Below are 24044 nucleotides of genomic sequence, written 5' to 3'. Positions count from 1 at the left end.
AAAAGGATCATGCAAAAATTCTACAAATGTCAATTGTCCCGTTTGTATGTCACGGTGTTGTTGTGCCATATATTGGATAAATATTTGATTAAACCAACTGAATGCTGAACACTCATTTGCCATAAATTGGGCATATTTAAATTTAGTCTCTCCCTCTCTTTCTCTCACACACTGACCTTCCCTCCCTCACACACCCTCTCTCGCACACACCTAAACCCTAACACTGCAACTAACATCCTCAAACCTACTCCATACACCTACCTGATTTGTTTCTTCTCCATTTTCGTTTTCCCCGTCCTCTATGTTTCACTGTCCTTAGAATAATCATACCAATCACTAACGTACCAAACATAACAATACCAGTTATTCCAATGGCAAGATACCTAAAATATAAAATAATTATCAAAATGAAGAAATAAAAAGAGAGGAAAAAGAAATTAAGGTGGACAAAAAAAAAGAAAATAAAAATTTAAGAAATATAAAATTGAATCCATAGGTACATGTATAAGGAGAAAAAGTTGGTAAAATAGTGGAATTTTAAGAAGAAAAAATGTGTTGTTGATAAATGCGATCTTTCTAAGAACATATGATCTCTTATTCTTAGACAATTAAATTATTGATAGTTTATTTATCAAATTACCCATTTAAGTTGTTGAACTTTTGCAGACAGATAAACACAATATCTTCGTTACATAGACTTAACGTAGGTCGCGTGTTTACAGGGCTTTTAAAAGTGTTCGAAAACATACCCATGAAAATAGCCTATATGATTTCTCTACCCTTGAATTCCATTCTCTGAAAATTTTACAAAATTCGTCTGCAACGTTTTTGTGTAATTGAATTCCAAAGATGTCATTGTTGGAGTTACATTTCCAACGGTATTACATTGAATTGTATAGGAAAAACGTCGTTTTTCGTTTGTTTTCAGGCAAGGTTTTGATTAAAGAAAATATCAATAACTTTTAAATCGTTCAGAAGAATTTGTTTATCCTTTGGTATTTAAAAAATAAAATTGATTTGAAATAAATCTATGTTAAAAATTGATATGTTCGTCTTCGGGTTCATTTTTTCGTAATTTAATTGGAGATAATTGCTTTTATATTGAACAATGTAGTATTTTAAAGAACAACGTCATAACATATCGCGACTTCACGCTTAACGTCATGAATATCGATCCGGTATACAGAGCCCCAAAAAATTATATGGATTTTAAGAAAAAAGAAATTCACTTATATCCGCTTTCAAATTACCAGTATCATAATAATTCAATGAAACAATTACTAGTCATGTTTCCCTTATTACGTCTAATATTAGTGAAAATTCACGTAAAAGGCGTAAACCAAAAATCAGTCCTTTAGTTTCCTTTTTAGGTCACCTGAGTAAACTCAGGTGACCTATTGCTATCTGTTTTCGTCCGTCGTCGTGCGTCGTCCGTCGTCCGTCGTGCGTTAACATTTGAACATTTTCAGCTTTTTCTCAGCAACCACTGAACCAATTTCAACCAAATTTGGCACAAAGCATCTATGGGTAAAGGAGAACAAAAATTGTGAATTTCATGATCCTTGCCCCCCGGGGCCTAGGGGGTGGGGCCAATACCACTAAAATTAATGCAATCTTTAAAAATCTTCTTCTTTACTCCTGGACATCAAGCAGTCAAACTGTTTGCATGATTGTAATCAGCTATGAGTCTTCTACCAAAATTGTGAAATTCATGGCCCTGGGGTCAGGGGTTCTAGTGCTAGGGCGGGGCTAAATAAATAGGTAGTAAAAATGCATTATTTCTTCGAAAATCTTCTTCTCTGCTCCTGGGTATTAAATAAACCAACTAAGTACATATTTATGATGAGCAAGAGTGCCTTTACCAAAATTGTGAATTTTATGGCCCCAGGGTCAGGGGTTCTGGTGTTAGGGTGGGGCTCTATTGATTATATATAGTGAAAATACATGATTTATTTGAAAATCTTCTTCTCTGCTCCTGGGTATTAAATAAACTAACTAAGTACATAGTTATGATGAGCAAGAGTGCCTCTACCAAAATTGTGAATAGGTCAGGGGTTCTTGTTTTGGAGGGGGGGGGGGGCTCTAATGATTGTATAGTGAAATGCATGAATTCTTTGAACATATAATCCTTTGCTCCTGGTTAATATACAATACTAATGATCTAATTACATATGTAAGACCAGGATTTATTTTATTTGCAGTTTTACAAACCCTGCGCTCAAGGTTTTGAATTTTCAGAAAAAAAATAATTTTTTTCTTTCCGATGTCGATTCCGAGTGGGATCGAGATTTCAAATTTACGAACTCGCACTTCCGGTTTTATAGATGAAACGCCACAAACGGCGGGTAAATAAAGCCAGATGTTCTAGAAGATAGCTTGGTTTATTGTAACATTCTTTGATACGAATGCCATTCAAAACGTTTCACCCGTTCAAAGGACAAATAAAATGCTGACGACTTTGTTGCACAATGACATGCTGGTGAGTTAATTATGTATTCGTTTCAGAAGTATCTGTGTGAATTATTTTCCTCCCCAGGTTTTAAACTGCCCGTGGTAGCAATTGCATATTGCCAGCGACATTGTTTAGGACTCTGTTATAGCTTACAGTCTAGGCATCATTCTTCAGAAAAGGGTTGCTTATGCATCAGGGGCCCGTTTCATCAAAAGTCGTAGATTTAAGCCTTAACTTAGGCGTACTTCCGGGGCTTACGCCAAAATTTAGTCGGGCGTAATTTGCGTTTCACCAAATGGCGTAAGTCTAGTCGTAAAAGATACGCTTAGTCGCAGGACTAAGTCCTTGACAACACAGCATTGCGCAGGCGCTAAAACATAAACATTGTCCACTGTGTTAAAACCTATAATATGTAATATTGTAGCAGATCAAAGTACAGAATAACACAGATTATAGATTGAAGAATTCCGGCACTGATTGAAACATGCATGGATTAATAGAGTAATGTAGGAGATACATCTTATAAGAAACCGGTTTTCGTTTTTTTTTTAAATCAATAATAAAAGTCAAAAATTGAAAGTAATAAATGGTCGTACATGTGCATGTATTTCTAAATAAATCTAATCCATTTATTTTGGAATTTTACAGCCACCCCCACTTATTTCCGAAATTGAAAGCAGTTAATGCCTTCGCCTTTGATAATAAAATTCAATATTTGATACACACATGTACCGACTCTACTGAAAAATACTAATGATTAAGTTTGAGACAGTATAAGATTTTAAAAAATTATTTTATAAGAAATATATACAGCAAGCAAAAATAATGTGTAAAAAATAAACATATGTACCCATATTAAGTCAAGAAAATAAATTTTACACATTAACTACTAAGGTACACGTAAGAAAATCCTTTCTAAGTCTTAATTTTTTTTGTCAATTCATATGATTCATTAAAATATTATTGTTTAGTAAAATGACACAAAGGTTCGTATAACAGTTTCGAATACAAGACTATGTTCACATATTATAGACAAAAATTCTTTACTATCTAGGGCTTAAAATTGATGTACCGTTTCTCAAGTATGCAGAGATAGAAAGAGAAAGAGAGAGATTGTGAGAGAGAAAGAGAAGAAAGAGGGAGAAAGATATTCCAAAAAATTGCTACAAAAGTATTCTTACATAAATTCTCTGCTTCTCTTCTCAAAAAAAAAAAAAATGTAAGTTATCCAGGACATTCAAAAAATGTATATTGTTATATATCCTATATGTGCTTTATTTGCGCTTAGATCTTAGAGGATGTAAGATTTATATACTCTTTCAGAGGAAATCATGAAAAAATAAAGATAGATGTTTTCTGCATAGGAGTAATTCATTTCTTGAATTTAACTGTGTAATTAAAACCGTATTTAATACATCGATATAATAAAAGTAATATTTTCCCAATAAAAAAATCTCCTATTGTCTATGAGACTCCCTCCGGATTCCGTTTTAGATTCGCTATATGGGGATTTCACTTGTTCCAGATACCTAGAAAAATAATTACATGTCCCTTCGCCTCTATTTCTGTACATTAAATGTTAAATATTCTGCAAATTCGGGAGGTTCTGGACACACTCTCCCATCCCATTGAGATCCACACTTGTGGATGAGGAGTAAATAAGAAATGGACTTTTCGAATATGATAAAAAAAAATCCACAGTTGTATAAATGGATGTATGATGTATCATTTTTACTGAAATTTAAATGTAGAAAATTAACATAAAGAGTATGATTGTCCTTTTGAAACAGATGCCCCCCCCCAAAAAAATGGGGTAAAAGATTTTTTTAAATCAAAATAGACAATTTTAATGAATCACCCTCCTCCTTTAGGAATATGATGGCAGTGTTCGTGTTTTGCTATGTAAAACCCAAAATAAGATTCCGATCAAAGAGTAAGTTAATTCACAATGACACTATTTAAAGCAATATGAGCTGCATGTTTGGCATCGGAAAAAATATTTCAAATTTGTAATTAATTATTTTAGTGACAGGAAAAAAGAACGTTTATATACGTCTGTTGTTCATATTTGCTGTAGAAGAACTTTTTATAAGCTCTGATTGAATCAAAATTTAATTATTGTTGTCCTGTACAATAATGATTTCTTATATAATACTGAATATTTGGTTGTACAGAAATATTTCTCCTGAATCATTTTTAAACTTTATTTTGTATTTTTATCATATATATTTAGGCTACATACACATTAATGACAATAACACAATTTCACAGCAAAATAAAATTCTCAAACATGCAGCTCATATTGCCTTAATAAAGATTCTGTGAAATTTCATTCAGTGGTAAGAGAGAAGTTGTGGAAAAGAGATGGGCACCCAAAAACGCAACAGACGGACATAAAACGGGGGTAAAAATATAGTTATACATGTATGTGTAGTCACTTTACTCGATTTACAGTACCTTATGAGAAATGGTGGTAGACGAAATCTCTATTATGACAATTTTTCCCTCTAAGAAGAATTCTATTAAAATAATAGTATGAAGTTCTTCAGTCAACCCAAATGGTTGTCACATAACCCCGCCCCCCCCCCCTCACTTCATAGTATGTATGATTAAATAATGCAATGTTTGTATTTTAAAGACTTCTTAAAACCGTACTTTTTCTTTAAAACTCGCTAAATTGTTTTAAAATCAGTAAAATTGCCTAATATAACTTTACGCCCAAACTTACGCCTACCATTGAGTAGACGTAAAAGTTTGGCCTAAATTTAGTCAGGCGTAACGATACACTCTTTCATGAAACGCAAATCTTCGTGCTAGTCCTGACTTTACGCCGGCGTAGCGCTACGACTGGGCGTACGACCTTTGATGAAACAGGCCCCAGATGTATCATGTAGTGAATAAAACTATGGGAGAAGTTAAGTCCATTTGAGGAAGAAATAAACAATAACCTGAAGAATCCAACTATTAAAAGGCAAGAATATACAAATATATACAGGCATGTAGTATCATTTGTATCAGCCAGAAAAATTATTTTATACTTAATTGAAAAAATGTTCACCCTACTCCCCAATAAAATTCTCCCTGTCTGTTTTATGATAGGAATTATAATTTTAGGCATCAAGTAAATTTTAGAACAATGTCTACACATTTATCTAACACATATTTAAAAAAAAATTATTCTAATGTTCATAACTAAACCTGAACATAAAAAAAATGCTGGCCTTATAATGAAGAAAGGGGGCTCTTTCAAAATAGATAATTTCAGGGCCGGTGGGTCAGGGGTACCACGGGGTTACTTTGACTAAAAATAAATCAATGCTTTGAAATCTGTCCTTTGATAAGCAATGGTGCTTCCTTCAAAATTTGTGAATTTTATGGCTTTTGGATTAAAACATGAACCAAATGCAATCGCTGGAAAGTTGTTACATGATACTCAGGTGACCTATAAGGCCCGTGGGCCTCTTGTCTATATTTTCGTTATGTGTTTATCTCTTATCCTTCCTTTGTTTTGTTTTATTCATGCGTGGATTCTCGACGGAATTTGCAAAAAAAAGCGACCTTGTATTCCCCTCTGGAAAAGGCAGATTCCCTATCCCCGTTGAAATCGCAGATCTGTGATCTAAGTATGTTTGTATAGTCGTAGGTATGAAGATAATTCTGTTTTTCTAGGGTTTTTCCTATTTTGGATTTTTAATACGTAATGCATGTTATTAATAATGTTACCCTTTTATCTCTTTACGCTGTTTTTAAATACATATTTTTTTTGTTTTCGACTGATACGTAAAAAGAGACAGTTTGAAATTTGTTTTTTTTTCCCGACATGCACATGTAGGGTGGTGTTAAAATTTTAAAAAATGGAAAACGTTTACTCATCCCCGGCGTTAGGAAGTTAAAAATGGAAAGGAGGGAGAGGGTCATATCCTACGTGCCTCTGGTTATTTACAAGAGATCAATGCCACTCAAAAAATGTATATATATTATATATAATTTAGTTTATGTTTCATTAGTATTACCCTGGTTGTGCCTTAGCAGTTTTAAATTTGTGATCAACCTGTATAAAGATTTGTCCAAGATTAGCAAATACCGTTTCATACATGTAATTGAGATCAACTTTCCATCGGTGAGCAGAGTTTTCACGCTGTTTACGGAGATGAAAGAAGACAAAGAGATGCATGCCATATATGATTGTGTAGATAAATTATCGTAGAAGACAATGGTAATAAACAGTTTGTTAGTGCATTTCCACTGAAAGTGTATACTAAAATGAGTGCGTTTCTGAGGAGGGAGTATCGAGTGTAATTCGGAGTTAGATAACATATGTTTTATAATTATACTCATTTAATACATGTATTTAATATAAATAAATCATACATGATACAAGGATTTAAATTTATTTCCGAAACATTAGTACATGTGCTCTCAGAATAGACCCGAGAAGATGCGAAGGATAACACATAATGAAACGCTTTCTTACACTTTCAGTGATGGTCATCCGAATCAAAATGAGCCTTCATTATTTTTTTATAACTTCAGCATTTTCTATGTATTCTGTTACAATAAACTACCGATTTCAAAAAAAGTTATCGCGAGCGCAGCGAGCGGAGCGAAGCGACGCTCGCAAAGCGAGCTCAATAGACTAACGTGTAAGAACAGAGAAAATTCGGATTGAAATCTGTACATACGTCAGCCAAATTTCTCTGTGCAACATTCCCAGAATTCCTGCACTACCCAATGTCCTGTGCGCGAATAAATCAAAAATAGTAAAAAAATAAAGGAACATTGTTTCTTACCGAAATCTTAACGAAATGATTTTGCCTTACCTTATTCAAAAAAATACCCCCATGCCACAACACTGGCCTTCACCTTGCCCTTCGGAAATGATACAAATGACGTCACCGGAAACTTACGAAATTTGACGATATGCTAATTAAGTCATGTCGGTTGCTTCCGTGAAATAGATAAATAAATAAACAATAACGTAAAGCATAAAAAGCTTTCAGTTTGTAGAAATCTTTCAAAAAACAAAAAATAACTCTGCAATGTTTTTCGACCAAAATTGTACTAGGTCTACAGTTTAAACTAGACGCTCGGCCGTTTCCGTAAGATCCGACGAGTTCCGTTACGTCATGTGACGTCACAGCTAGTCGAGATGCTTTGTGCGACTTGATGCTTGAAGTAGCTGATCAATGTTTCAAGTATGCTTTTGATGGTATAACTGCGCTCGCCCCAACGGTCACACCGTAAAACATATTATAGCTAGATAATGTACTGAATTTTTCCCCTTCTCGCCGTGACGTCATAATCAGATGTGCACAAGAAAGTCGCCTAAATCTATGAATTGCGTACCCAGTTTTAATGACGTCAGCAAACCTGCGACCTACGTTAAATATAAGTATCCGAGTCGCTGAAGTAAAATAGTGCATGCTTTTCAGAAAAGTTTCATTATACGTATAGCACCTATAACAAATATTGGTTTAATTTTTTTTACAAATCATTAAACATTTTGTTTTTGAATGGAGATATGGCTCGTTTTTTATATGAAATATGCTGAATTGTAATTTTACAAATAATTCTTGGGATAGTAAATCAAAAAACATGAATAACATAAGCTAAACGAACTAACAGTTTTACATAAGGAATGCTTATAGCAGTTTTTTTATTGAAGATAAAATGTCTCCATGACCATTGATAATTTAGAAACAATTTCTCAGAGCAAGGGATGTCCTTGTCTTATACGGGCAGAGCTTTGTAACAAACTTTAAAGAAGTTCGATCCATAGCTTTAAGACAGAATTTATTCTTGACCTATATGTATGTTCAACTTTGCCAATTAAGTTATATTCAATTAAAATCCCATGAATAAATTCAACACCAGGGTCATTAATTAAGGAGATTATTTTTTTATCATGAGGTTTTTTTTCAAGAGAAAAGTGATCAGTTTTCTCTTTTGAATTCGACGCGTTTATGATACTGAGATCTTTGAATTTCCTATTGTTTGATGTAGGCTGAACACAACAGGATCTAACCTCCTTTACACAGTTTTCTTACGTAATGCCGTGAAATGTAATTTTTTCTTTCTCTCCAACGATTGTTCTATTTCTTTTATTTCCTCTTGTAAAGTTAAAGATATCCACGAATTGGTAGCAAGGTGCATCTGAAATTACACAACAAAGATACATCAATTTTAAGGTATATACTATTATTTCAAAATTCAAAGTACTTTAAAAAAAATTAAATACTCACAGAGGTGCGCAACTGTAGACAAATAATTATCAGGACATTTAGGAATGATATCTTTACAGTTCACATTATCATATGTTTGTAGTCTTCCCAGGGCAGTGTTATATATCATGCATACACCTGGAAAGAAATCAAGAAAAATTTACATAATGAAGCAAATTCAAAGGCAGAGGAATATCCTTTTTCGAATTTAAAATTCAAAAGCGTGTGTTTTTTAATATAAACAATCGGTTGCCTAGTAACAAAAATGGATGTTTTGATTACATTGTAAGAGAAAGAGACAAATTGTCATATGTGCGAGTAATTTATGGAATTAAATCTCATCGGTGGATACCAAATTCAATTTTTAAACTAAAAAGTATTTTTTTGAGACTTCTATATGAACCCAGGAATATTTTGCAAATACTAATCGCCATAGTAACAGAAAATCCCCCATTGCTACAAAGGAAATATATCCACTTTTGACATGAACTCATGTATGTTTGTAAAGATTATTCAGTGTTTGACAAACCACAGTGATTTAAGAGCATTAGGACATTTTTGTACTTTATTAGTTCCCTACCTGTGAAAGTGGGGTTTCCTCTGAGTAGGACCGCCTATCCCTATATTGTTGTGTATTCACTCGAATAAATGAGATTTATAACTCAGCCATGCGGTTACAAACTATTTATTACCAATCGGCAATCCTCGGCTGACTCCGCTCCGCTCCATTCAAACCTCGGATGTGATTGGTGGAGGAATACGCAATAGATCCTTACATTTCTCCGCCGGAAACTGCCTTATCACTCATTTCATACTTCGCTCTGCATAACGTTCTTTGAAAATGTTTCTTAAATTATGCAATTCTTTATCGTAAACAGGTTTTGATTACATCCTCATGTTAACAGGCTTTAAAAGCAAGAAAAAACTGTTGAGTGTGCCACAAAATAACTCCGATTTCAAATGTATGGTATTTGAAAGAAATTCAAATAATATATCACATGACTGAATTAGTAAGATGGTAGATCACCGTTGACGTCCGAGGTTATGTGCGAGGTACGAGTCATCCGAGGAACTCCGAGTGATTTATTACGGAAGTAACATGAATAACATCTAAAACCGAAAACGTACAAATCTACAGAATTCCGGAATACTACATTCCCCCCCCCTTTAAATGTGATGGACACATATTTCATGTTTCATTTAATAATAAAAATCAAATTATGACAAGTAGAAGGAATATATGTATTACTTGGACATCTGTAAACAAAATACATCCATGACTAGACTTTGACTAGATTTACATTCATGACTAGACTTTGACTAGACTTTAAATTTACATTTAAAGATGAGAGAGAGGAAAAAAAATTGGTTACATTTTCGCACTACTTAGTTACATGTAACATAAACAATCACAAAGCATTACTGATCTAGAAATCAAGCATTGCATACATTTCTATATATAAATCAGTCCATTATTACTGCTGGTAGCGTTTTGGCACAACATTACGAACTGAACGGGTTGGATAGCGTTTTTCGGATACGAAAGTTGCTGCCGGTGAAGATGTCGGTATAGGCGTCAGTTCCGATACTTGTTTCTTGGTTGGTGTCACAATTAACTTGTCCCGGTCACGATCATGGTCATCTGATGTTTCGGCCGACAATGTATCATCATTCGATCGAATCAATTGTTGATCTAGATTCAGGGTTGTAGGTATTTGCGCAGAGTTGGTGAAATCTGCAGATCTTATCTGGTCTGTATGCCGACGCCATGTTGTCCCTGGTGTAATTTCCACTTTGTACAAAAGTGGAAATATCATCCATGTTGCAGTGTACTCCCTCGAGTCCTCAAAGAACTGTATCCATGGCCCTCTGCCATATTGCGGGCGGGAGGTTATTCCAAACATGAGCCTGTTGTACTGGAATAAACCACGATCAGTATTTATAGTGAGATAATGTCTGTCCCTCTACTCACTGTCATCTGAAGATACGCATTCTTCAAGTCCAGTTTTGTAAACTGTTGTCCTCCCACCAAACTTGCAAATATGTCCTCGATCTTGGGTAGAGGGTACTGGTCTATGTCCAAGACAGGTTTCACTGTGACTTTAAAATCCCCACAAATTCTCACAGTTCCATCTTTTTTGGTATTGAAACAATGGGAGTAGCCCATTTACTTACTGTGTTCTACCTCACTGAGGATTCCAGTCTCGATAAGACGGTCTAGTTCCTGATCAACCTTGGGACGCAACGAATATGGTACCACTCGAGCTTTGCAAAACTTGGGTGTCGCCGACTCGTCTACTTTTATTCTGGCTGATATGTCCCGTAACTTGCCCAGGTCATCAGTGAACACATTTTTGTATTTCTCAATCACTTCACTCACACTTTGTTTTCTAGTCTCTAGTGTCTTGATTTCGGCCCAGTTCAGTCTGAGGTTATTTAGCCACTCTCGACCAAATAAGGGTGGTCCCCCTTTGTCAACAACATACAAGATTAACTGCTGTTGTTGATCATCCACCTCTACGTTGACTGAACACACGGAGGGTGATGCTTTCTGCAGAGTATGTTCTTAGGTTTATGTCTGTGTCGATTAACCTTACATTTGAAAAATTTTGCTTGTAAGTTTCACTGTTGATAACTGAAATCGCTGACCCTGTGTCCAGTTCAATGGGATATTCTTGACCATTCACATTTATCCAGATAGCTTCCTTGAGTCCTCCCATAGCGTTGACTCTAAGTGAAAACATAGATTCGAAATCGTCAGCTACCTGCACTTCATGCACATGTTTTCTACTGTTCGTATGCAGTGGTTTCACAGAGGCTGGTTTTGAACGACATGCTCGCTGTATGTGTCCCTTTTTCCCACACTGTCAACAAGTTTCATCGATAAATCTGCAGTCATGCAGTCATCTGAGGTATGGTTTCCATTACATCTGAAACACCTCTGGGCTGCCGTAGTTTTTTATGAATTCTTTTCTTACTCTTAGGTGCACTTAGCTTGTGGGACACCGGGCGTAGTGGAAAGGTGTTTCCTTTGAATTTCCAGGGCGTCATTTGTCGCCATCTCCACCGCAGTGGCTATCTCAGCGCAGATTGGTAAGTGAGTTTTTTTCTCCGAAAGAAGTTTCTTTTGAATGTGTTCGTTAAGGACGTATTTAAATTTTCAAAACTCACTAAGTTTACGTAGAACTGCAATGTACTCACGAACCTGCCCCCATCTGCTGGTCTCGCTTGTGAAATCTAAATCTTTATACTAATATTAACGGCCTTGGGAGAGTCTGTTCCTTCAGCGCTTTCGTAAGTTGCTTGTATATCCTGGCCTTAGGTAATTCGGGTGCTGTTAAGTCTCTTAACGACGCATGCGTATGTTTTGGGGTTCACGAGGCTCAGTAGCGCGGGAACTTTTTTGTTGTCGTCCACTGTGTTTGCTGTGAAGAAATTATCCAGCCTTTCCTCGTACGCTGTCCATGTTTCGATCGCCGGATCGAACGCAACGATTCTTCCAATACGTCCAGTAGCCATCCTCGTCGCCAGATATGTTGTGTATTCACTCGAATAAATGAGATTTGTAACTCAGCCATGCAGTTTCAAACTATTTATTACGGAAGTAACATGAATAACATCTAAAACCGAAAACGTACAAATCTGCAGAATTCCGGAATACTACTCATATCTGTCTGTAAGTCTGTCCTACTTGGTTTTCTGCACATCATCTCTAAACGCTTCCAGATATTGTGCTGAATTTCGGCATGTGAGTGTATCTTGGTGAGTTAGATATCAAGTTTGAATTACGTTACCTTACATTGACTTTAGATATATTAATGGCGATTTAATTTTTTTATAATGGTTTAAGAATGGGTTCGTGTTGCGCTATATTCCAAAGGTCAACAGGGTAAATATGAGAGCCAAAAGAAGATGTTGAAAAGATGAGTTGATTTTTGCGTCTTTATGTCGATTATTATTTTTTAGATTAAACGCATGCATGACCTCAAAATCTTAAACACTTTTACCTTGGTCATAGCTTTTGCATTCTATAAAATGACATCTTAAAGAGAAGGGGAACCAAGTAGGGGACATGCATGGCTTACGCAATAATCTCAGAATGCTTACTAACCAATGACAACAGCAATGAGCATGTAGCTATTGTCATGAAAAGTTTTTAAGCGCTACCATCTATAATGACCTGAACATTTATATAAGAACTGTACATGTGGTATGCACTGTTTCTGAATTTCTTAAAACTCTTTTTAAAGTCGTTGACATTGTTATTGAAAGTTATGCAAAGAATTGGTTGCTATGTGTCATTGTTACCATGGCAACATGTCATAAAATTTGAAAAAAAAAATGCATATTTTAACATGTTAAGAGTGTTCCAAAACAAACAACAGGCAAGGTTCCAGGCCATAAAAGTTAGATAGTTTCTCTTGGTTGATCTCAATCTAACATTCAAAGGTTGAAATACAACAAAATATTAGAGAAATAGGCCTTTAAACACAGGGATGAAATGTGATATTTCTCATTAGTCGACAATGGGTTTCATGCATTTTATACCACAACAAGCATTTCAACTGTAAAATCTATATGTTTTTATTTTATCCTATATTTATTTAAAAAACACATTTCTATATAACTGATAATCAATATATAAAGACATTGTTTTGATTTTAATTATTAATGTAGATTTTAACATTTCAAAATTTTCAACCTTTATTCTTCCAAAAAGAGCAGTGTAATAGAATTAAAATTATGCATCAATTATTAAAATTCAAACATTTGGAAATGAATTTATTCTTAAAAAATTAAGGTATATTAATGGCATTAGGCATTCTATTTATTTTATCTCGGTTTAATTCAGTTCATTGAAGTCAAAAGACATATATCTCACAATCATATATTTTAACAAATATAATGATAAGTTTAACATGCAACATTTAGTATTTATAAACAAGTGAAGGACACTGTTCTTGATGCACTTGCAAGTTGCACAAATTTTCCAAGATTACATAATTATTTTTTTCTGTGTTATAACATAACTAAGTAACTGTACCAATTTGAGGGCACTTGATAGAACATGTAAATTTTGTAGTATTTACATTGTGTTACAGCAGTTTCTATCGAGCATGAACAGTTCTGTTAAGCCTAGCCAATGAAATTCATTTTTAATATTTACAATGCAGTCAACATTATTTTCTATCCTTTTCTGGAGACATGATTGAATAATATAATTATCACAACTTAAAAAAAAGCAAATTCAAAGAATTGTGGTCCCCCGCTTTCGGTGTCTTTGTGGGTGAGATGACATTTTTTATGACATATTGTCTCATATTTAACCGCCTTTCATGTGTCATTTATAAATATAACTGAAGTAGATTTTTTTTTAAATAAGGTCAATCTTGAAGGTCAATATCAATGGATCAAAAATCTTAGCATGCTTGGAAATATCTTGTCACAGGTTATGCACACATCAAATATAAAAGACATGTCTTTTCCCAAGATAAGGAACAAGATGTGTTTGTGAAACACTGATGACCCCGTATGGCAACATGGCGAAGATTAAACTTTTTCTTAAATGAAAATTAAATATATTATTACCAAAAGATTTTTTATTAAAAGTTGGTCAAACTCCAAGGTCAAGGTCACAGTTGATATCCAATGAAAGGTCCTATCACAAGGATAAAATATGTGAAACATGAATGCGTTAGCCCTAATCCTTTAAAAGTTATGGTCAAAGTTTGTTTTTTAAATGAAAGTTAATTTCCAAGGTCAAGGTCGAAGGGTCAAAAATCTTCAAATCCAATGAAATATATTGGTACCCAAAATGGGCCATTTCACAAAAAAATACGATAAATCATTGTGAAATATGAAAGCCCCAGCACCAACTGTTCAAAAGTTATGTTTAAGGAAAATTTTTGAAAGGTAGGTCAAACTCCAAGGTCAAAGGGTCAACAAGTTGCTCGTTTCTTTAGAAATGTCTTACCACAAGTTTTACATAGGTGAAGTATGAAAGCTCTTGTCATAACCATTCCAAAATAATGGCCAAGTTTTTTTCCAAAATAATGGCCAAGTTTTTTAAAAGTAGTGAAAAGCACAAGGTCAAAGGGGTAGAGTTCTTTATATCCAATGAAAGGTATTGTCAAAAGTATCGCATATGTGAAGTATGAAAGTCATTGTCAAGGTTTAAATTTTTAAAAAGTAGGTCAAACTCCATGGTCAAGGTCAAAAGGTCAAAGTTGTTGGCATTTAATGAAAGATCTCCTTACAAGGATTACATATGTAATAAATGAAACCTTCACACTTACAGTTCCAAAATTAAGGCCAAGGTTAAAGTTTTTCTATAAGTACGGAAATCTCCAAGGTCCAGGTCAACAGATCAATGTTATTGGTATCCGATGAAAGATATTGAGACAAAGAATGCACATAGGCCCTAGTTTTTACCGTTCAAAAGTTATGGCCAAAGGAAAAGTTTAAAATTTGTGTGTAAAAGTGGGTCAAATTTGTACCGAGGAAAAGTCTTTTCAAAAAGAACAAGAAAACATTGATGTAACAATCAATTGTCGCCCGGGAAATAAATAAAGTAAATAATGGAAATGAGTCTTGATCATCAAACCCCTTCGATATGTGAGAAAAAAGCATGCCTCTAAATGATGGAGACGATAGTCGGGAATATTTTGATAACTTACAGTCGGATGAAAATCAAACAAAAACGATACCATTTTAAACTTAATAAATTCTTCAAATAAACGTTGTCTGCATAAAATATAAATTGAAACCATAATTAATTATCACCATATTCAAAAATATATTTCATTTTAAGAATATAAAACACGAACTGTGCAGAGTACGTTTTTATGCGATAAGTAAGATAAGTAAGATTCTATGTTCTAAAAAAGGGGACCTGTCGTTTTTTCGATAATTAAATGTTAATAAGCAACGTTATATATTAAATATGAAAAAATATATATTTTTAAAGATTCACTTCATGGAAGTAAACATATTAAATATTTCGTAATTTATAAAGGGAAAGAACATTCTGAGTAACAACCTTTTCATGTTTAGATAACCTTTAATTCTGAATAACTTCTCCCACCTCAACCCCATACACCAACACTTAAACTTATATGCAGGCAGCCCGGTCCTCCGCAATAACATGTGAAATATGAAATATGAAATATGAAAGTCCAATGCTGGAAAGTGTGAAAATTCTTCCCAAAATGCGTTTAAATCTTGCTGCAGAGCTGAAGCTTTATGGTTTTGTATTTTGGTCTTTGATCATATATTATATACAAATATTTACATTCGCTGTGTTTTTCTACTAATCCAACTGTAAAACTAGTGCTAATTGTAACGGGGACCGTTACAGATGTTCCCCAAACGCTCCCCATCTCCCTTTTGGTGCCATATTCCCTGTAAGCTTCATTAAATAAGACAAAGTCTATGCATCTGAGATTTTAACAACATTTACAAAGAAGTGTACAAAAATCATTTAAACTTTAGCACTGCACGCGTGCACATGTGAATGCATTTGCGTCATGACCATATCATCTTGTCTACACAATCTATATTTTTAATACACTGATTGATTGATTGATTGTATACTGTTTAACGTCCCTCTCCAGAATATTTCACTGATATGGAGACGTCACCATTGCCGGTGAAGGGCTGCAAATTTAGGCCTCTGCTCGGCACTTACGGCCTTTGAGCAGGGAGGGATCTTTATCGTGCCACACCTGCTGTGACATGGGGCCTCGGTTTATACGGTCTCATCCGAAGGACCGCCCCATTTAGTCGCCTTTTACGACAAGCAAGGGGGTACTGAATATTAAAGTATTTAATCCAAAATTATGTTTAAAAATACGCTCATTCAAGTGTATGTTTGATTTTACTCAGATTTTGATTTTCACCATGCGATTTTCATTTAAAATAATGATTTACCACAATCTGTAAAAAGACATTGAACATTAAAGACTTAAAAAAATCGGCCTTTTGCCCCTAACGGCCCCTAATTTTAGAAATCAGCCTTTTTTATTCATATCATCATAAAGATCTTAAGATTTTGAACATTTTGTGTTCAACAATTGTTCAGAAATTCTTTTTCGTTTTTGAGATATTAGAAAAAGAAATTTTTAGGGGCCAACCCTTCAACTCCTTAATGGGGACGTTTAGCAAAAAATGAAAGGTTGCATATTGTTTAGAACATTATTTTGAACAACTTTTGTTCAATATTGCTTATCAAAATATTTCTCCCTTTCGAGATATAAAGCATCAAAGATTTAGCATTCTGGCCCCTTGTGGCCCCTAATTATGTACCATACGACATGGAAATCATAATATATAGTTGTAGATGGTTGAGATGAACATCTTTGCTTCAGTAATGTATTACAAAATATTAACCGATAAAGAGTTATCGATTGAAGACTTTTGGCCCCTCTTGGCCCCTAATTCGAGTGCCCAGCCCCTTTTTCGGGATCTCATCTTAAAGATCTTAAGATTTTGAACATTTTGTGTTCAACAATTGTTCAGAAATTCTTTTTCGTTTTTGAGATATTAGAAAAAGAAATTTTTAGGGGCCAACCCTTCAACTCCTTAATGGGGACGTTTAGCAAAAAATGAAAGGTTGCATATTGTTTAGAACATTATTTTGAACAACTTTTGTTCAATATTGCTTATCAAAATATTTCTCCCTTTCGAGATATAAAGCATCAAAGATTTAGCATTCTGGCCCCTTGTGGCCCCTAATTATGTACCATACGACATGGAAATCATAATATATAGTTGTAGATGGTTGAGATGAACATCTTTGCTTCAGTAATGTATTACAAAATATTAACCGATAAAGAGTTATCGATTGAAGACTTTTGGCCCCTCTTGGCCCCTAATTCGAGTGCCCAGCCCCTTTTTCGGGATCTCATCTTAAAGATCTTAAGATTTTGAACATTTTGTGTTCAACAATTGTTCAGAAATTCTTTTTCGTTTTTGAGATATTAGAAAAAGAAATTTTTAGGGGCCAACCCTTCAACTCCTTAATGGGGACGTTTAGCAAAAAATGAAAGGTTGCATATTGTTTAGAACATTATTTTGAACAACTTTTGTTCAATATTGCTTATCAAAATATTTCTCCCTTTCGAGATATAAAGCATCAAAGATTTAGCATTCTGGCCCCTTGTGGCCCCTAATTATGTACCATACGACATGGAAATCATAATATATAGTTGTAGATGGTTGAGATGAACATCTTTGCTTCAGTAATGTATTACAAAATATTAACCGATAAAGAGTTATCGATTGAAGACTTTTGGCCCCTCTTGGCCCCTAATTCGAGTGCCCAGCCCCTTTTTCGGGATCTCATCTTAAAGATCTTAAGATTTTGAACATTTTGTGTTCAACAATTGTTCAGAAATTCTTTTTCGTTTTTGAGATATTAGAAAAAGAAATTTTTAGGGGCCAACCCTTCAACTCCTTAATGGGGACGTTTAGCAAAAAATGAAAGGTTGCATATTGTTTAGAACATTATTTTGAACAACTTTTGTTCAATATTGCTTATCAAAATATTTCTCCCTTTCGAGATATAAAGCATCAAAGATTTAGCATTCTGGCCCCTTGTGGCCCCTAATTATGTACCATACGACATGGAAATCATAATATATAGTTGTAGATGGTTGAGATGAACATCTTTGCTTCAGTAATGTATTACAAAATATTAACCGATAAAGAGTTATCGATTGAAGACTTTTGGCCCCTCTTGGCCCCTAATTCGAGTGCCCAGCCCCTTTTTCGGGATCTCATCTTAAAGATCTTAAGATTTTGAACATTTTGTGTTCAACAATTGTTCAGAAATTCTTTTTCGTTTTTGAGATATTAGAAAAAGAAATTTTTAGGGGCCAACCCTTCAACTCCTTAATGGGGACGTTTAGCAAAAAATGAAAGGTTGCATATTGTTTAGAACATTATTTTGAACAACTTTTGTTCAATATTGCTTATCAAAATATTTCTCCCTTTCGAGATATAAAGCATCAAAGATTTAGCATTCTGGCCCCTTGTGGCCCCTAATTATGTACCATACGACATGGAAATCATGATATATAGTTGTAGATGGTTGAGATGAACATCTTTGCTTCAGTAATGTATTACAAAATATTAACCGATAAAGAGTTATCGATTGAAGACTTTTGGCCCCTCTTGGCCCCTAATTCGAGTGCCCAGCCCCTTTTTCGGGATCTCATCTTAAAGATCTTAAGATTTTGAACATTTTGTGTTCAACAATTGTTCAGAAATTCTTTTTCGTTTTTGAGATATTAGAAAAAGAAATTTTTAGGGGCCAACCCTTCAACTCCTTAATGGGGACGTTTAGCAAAAAATGAAAGGTTGCATATTGTTTAGAACATTATTTTGAACAACTTTTGTTCAATATTGCTTATCAAAATATTTCTCCCTTTCGAGATATAAAGCATCAAAGATTTAGCATTCTGGCCCCTTGTGGCCCCTAATTATGTACCATACGACATGGAAATCATAATATATAGTTGTAGATGGTTGAGATGAACATCTTTGCTTCAGTAATGTATTACAAAATATTAACCGATAAAGAGTTATCGATTGAAGACTTTTGGCCCCTCTTGGCCCCTAATTCGAGTGCCCAGCCCCTTTTTCGGGATCTCATCTTAAAGATCTTAAGATTTTGAACATTTTGTGTTCAACAATTGTTCAGAAATTCTTTTTCGTTTTTGAGATATTAGAAAAAGAAATTTTTAGGGGCCAACCCTTCAACTCCTTAATGGGGACGTTTAGCAAAAAATGAAAGGTTGCATATTGTTTAGAACATTATTTTGAACAACTTTTGTTCAATATTGCTTATCAAAATATTTCTCCCTTTCGAGATATAAAGCATCAAAGATTTAGCATTCTGGCCCCTTGTGGCCCCTAATTATGTACCATACGACATGGAAATCATAATATATAGTTGTAGATGGTTGAGATGAACATCTTTGCTTCAGTAATGTATTACAAAATATTGACTTTTAAAAAGTTATTGAATAAAAACTGTTGGCCCCTTTCAGCCCTTAATTTGATGAGTCAGCACATTTTTCTTGATATCATATGAAAGATCTTGATATTTTGCACAAATGTTGTTCAGTATGTTTTAACAAAATATTTATATTTTAAAAGATATGATACAAAATGTCTCAAAAAATCACTCATAAAACGTGTCCTAAATTTTGACCCCTACCGAGCTTCCATACTAGGCACTTCCGGAAAATATCCTGACCATGTTGCAACGTGGCAACATGTCCTCTATCATCACTAAAAATTTCAGCTTTCTAGCTTGAGCCGTTTTTGAGTTCCATCACAGACAAGGAGGTCCTCCAAATTTTGATCAAAGGGCGATAACTCCCGACCGGAAGTGAATTTCCAAAAAAAAATTTGCCGGAATTAACTTCAGATGAAAACGCATCGACTGTGAAAATTTGAAGCAAATCGAACGAGCCATCTCCGAGAAATCGTCTGCACAAATTTTGTAAGAAGAAAAAAGAATAAAAATAATAATAACTAGATACGATCTCGTTGCGAGCAACGAGTGGGTCTTCCGTCCAATTCTTGATGAGATGAGATAAGATTTTGATTGCGATTTTCATTCTAAAATAATGATTTAACAATTGTAAAAAAAAAAACAATTTTGAACATTAAAGACTTTTCTGTAAACAAAAAAATCGGCCTTTTGGCCCCTCAACGGCCCCTAATTTTAGGAATCAGCCCTTTTTTCTTCATATCATCTTAAAGCTCTTCCGAGATTTTGAACATTTTTTGTTCAACAACTATTCAGAAATTCTTTTTCGTTTTTGAGTATTTGCAAAAGAAATATTAAGGGGCCAACCCTTCAACTCCTTAAAGGGGACGTTTAGCAAAAAATGAAAGGTTGCATATTGTTCAGAACATTATTTTGAACATCTTTTGTTCAATATTGCTTATCAAAATATTTCTCCCTTTCGAGATATAAAGCATCAAAGATTTACCATTAGCATTCTGGCCCCTTGTGGCCCCTCATTATGTACCATACGACATGAAAATCATAATATATAGCTGTAGATGGCTGAGATAAACATCTTTGCTTCAGTAATGTATTACGAAATATTAACTGTTAAAGAGTTATCGATTGAAGACTTTTGGCCCCTCTTGGCCCCTTATTCGAGTGTCCAGCTCCTTTTTCAGGATCTCATCTTAAAGCTCTTAAGATTTTGAACATTTTTTGTTCAACAACTATTCAGAAATTCTTTTTCGTTTTTGAGCTATTAGCAAAAGAAATATTTAGGGGCCAACCCTTCAACTCCTTAATGGGGACGTTTAGCAAAAAATGAAAGGTTGCATATTGTTTAGAACATTATTTTGAACAACTTTTGTTCAATATTGCTTATCAAAATATTTCTCCCTTTCGAGATATAAAGCGTCAAAGATTTAGCATTCTGGCCCCTTATGGCCCCTTATTATGCACCATACGACCTTGAAAACGTAATATATAGTTGTAGATTGTTAAGATGAACATTTTTGCTTCAGTAATGTATAACAAAATATTAATTGCTAAAGAGTTATTGAAAAAAGACTTTTGGCCCCTTTTGGCCCTAAATGTGATGAGTCAGCACTTTTTGCTTGATATCATATGAAAGATCTTGTCATTCCGCACAAATTCTGTTCAATATGTTTTGACAAAATAATGATACTTAAAAAGATATGATGCAAAATGTCTCAAAAAATCACTCATGATTCGTGTCCTAAATTTTGACCCCTACCGAGCTTCCCTACTAGGCACTTCCGGAAAATATTCAACTGAGTATGTTGCAATATGGCAACATGTCCTCTATCATCACTGAAAAAATCAGCTTTCTAGCTTGAGTCGTTTTGAGTTCCAAAACATGGAGGTCATGCAAAATTTTGATCAAAGGGCGATAACTTCCGACCGGAAGTGATTTTGAAAAAAACGTATAAGGTTTAGAAATACAATAAAATTTCTTAAAATCAAAATATTTATCCTTTAGAAATTTCTGCACAAAAATTGTAAAGAAAAAAAAAGAATAATAATAAAAGTGAAAAAGAAACAATAGAATAATAGTAGGGTCTTCCGTTGGAGACGGAAGACCCTAATAATAACTAGATACGATCTCGTTGCGAGCAACGAGTGGGTCTTCCGTCTGATTCTTGATAAGATGAGATAAGATTTTGATTGAGAATTTCATTCCAAAATAATGATAAAGATTGTTAAGAAGAACGATTTTGCCTCCATAATCTGTAAACAGACATTGAACATAAAGACTTAAAAATTCGACTTTTGGCCCCTCACAGCCCCTAATATTAGGGATCACTCCTTTTTTCTTCATATCATCTTAAAGCTCTCAGGATTTTGAACACTTTTTGTTCAACAACTATTCAGAGATTCTCTTTCGTTTTCGAGTTATTTGAAAAAGAAATATTTAGGGGCCAACCCTTCAACTCCTTAATGGGGACATTTAGCGAAAAATTAAAGAGTGCATATTGTTTAGAACATTAATTTGAACATCTTTTGTTCAATATTACTTATCAAAATATTTCCCACTTTTGAGATATAAAGCGTCAAAGATTGAGCATTCTGGCCCCTTGTGGCCCCTTATTATGCACCATACGACATTCAAAAAATAATAAATAGTTTTAGATTGTTGAGATAAACATCATTGCTTCAGTAATGTTTAACAAAATATTGACTGCTAAAGAGTTATCGATTAAAGACTTTTGGCCCCTCTCGGCCCCTAATTTGAGTGCCCAGCCCCTTTTTCCTGATCTTCATCTTAAATCTCTTAGGATTTTGAACACTTTTTGTTCAACAACTATTCAGAGATTCTCTTTCGTTTTCGAGTTATTTGCAAAAGAAATATTTAGGGGCCAACCCTTCAACTCCTTAAAGGGGACGTATAGCGAAAAACTAAAGTTGCATATTGTTCAGAACATTATTTTGAACATCTTTTGTTCAATATTACTTATCAAAATATTTCAAACTTTTCAGATATAAAGCGTCAAAGATTTAGCATTCTGGCCCCTTATGGCCCCTTTTTATGCACCATAGGACATTCAAATCATAATATATAGTTGTAGATTGTTGAGATAAACATTCTTGCTTCAGTAATGTATTACAAAATATTGACTGCTAAAGAGTTATCGATTAAAGACTTTTGGCCCCTCTCGGCCCCTAATTTGAGTGCCCAGCCCCTTTTTCTTGATCTCATCTTAAAGCTCTTAAGATTTTGAACACTTTTTGTTCAACAACTATTCAGAGATTCTCTTTCGTTTTCGAGTTATTTGCAAAAGAAATATTTAGGGGCCAACCCTTCAACTCCTTAAAGGGGACGTATAGCGAAAAACTAAAGGTTGCATATTGTTCAGAACATTATTTTGAACATCTTTTGTTCAATATTACTTTATCAAAATATTTCCCCTTTTCGAGATATAAAGCGTCAAAGATTTAGCATTCTGGCCCCCTGTGGCCCCTAATTATGTAACATACGACATAAAAATTATAATATGCAGTTGTAGATTGTTGAGATTAACATTTTTGCTTCTGTAATGTCTAACAAAATATTGACTGATTAAGAGTTATCGAAAAAAGACTTTTGGCCCCTATTGGCCCTTAATGTGATGAGTCAGCACTTTTTTCTTGATATCATATTAAAGATCTTGTCATTCTGCACAAATTTTGTTCATTATGTTTTGACAAAATAATGATACTTTAAAAGATATGATGCAAAATGTCTCAAAAAATCAGTCATGATTCGTGTCCTACATTTTGACCCCTACCGAGCTTCCATACTAGGCACTTCCGGAAAATTTCCTGACCATGTTGCAATATGGCAACATGTCCTCTATCATCCCTGAAAAAATCAGCTTTCTAGCTTTAGCCGTTTTTGAGTTCCATCACAGACATGGAGGTCATCAAAATTTCGATCAAAGGGCGATAACTCCCGACCGGAAGTGAATTTCAAAAAAATGAAAAAAACGTATAAGGTTTAGATAAAGATACATCTTCTCTGAAATTTTCAAGAAAATCGGTCGAGCCATCTCCGAGAAATCTTCTGCACAAAAATTGTAAAGAAAAAAAAAGAATAATAATAATAACTAGATGAGATCTCGTTGCGAGCAACGAGTAGGTCTTCCGTTGAATTTCTCGATAAGATGAGATGTGATTTTGACTGAGATATTCGTTAAAAGAGAATGACATTAAGATTTTCCTTCAATGAATTTAAAGTTTCTCATTTTTATCACGATTTTCTGAACATCTTTTGTTCAATATGGCTTATAAAAATATCCCCCTCCTTTCAAGACGTAAAGCATGACAAAAAATAGCATTTTGGCCGCATGGC

At 34.3% G+C, this 24044-nt stretch overlaps 1 protein-coding gene across 1 annotated transcript in view; it reads right to left on the bottom strand.

Annotated features, from left to right (window-relative positions):
• Nucleotides 1-261: 261 nt before the first annotated feature.
• LOC134256411 (uncharacterized) overlaps nucleotides 262-24044 on the bottom strand; it is a gene marked incomplete at its 3' end in the record, with an annotated part of 48802 nt that continues 25019 nt past the window's right edge. The window contains exons 3-5 of the mRNA XM_062739059.1: nucleotides 8695-8811; nucleotides 8500-8605; nucleotides 262-383 (exon numbers count right to left, since the gene is read on the bottom strand). Of these exons, the coding sequence (XP_062595043.1) occupies nucleotides 262-383; nucleotides 8500-8605; nucleotides 8695-8811 (345 nt within the window). The remainder of the gene's footprint in view (nucleotides 384-8499; nucleotides 8606-8694; nucleotides 8812-24044) is intronic.

The sequence above is a fragment of the Saccostrea cucullata genome, unplaced genomic scaffold (genome assembly GCF_032062105.1).
Source record: "Saccostrea cucullata isolate Sc308-1 unplaced genomic scaffold, CSIRO_AGI_Scuc_v1 ctg1509, whole genome shotgun sequence".
Classification (NCBI taxonomy): Eukaryota; Metazoa; Mollusca; class Bivalvia; order Ostreida; family Ostreidae; genus Saccostrea; species Saccostrea cuccullata.
This window is presented reverse-complemented; position numbering and strand designations above follow the sequence as displayed.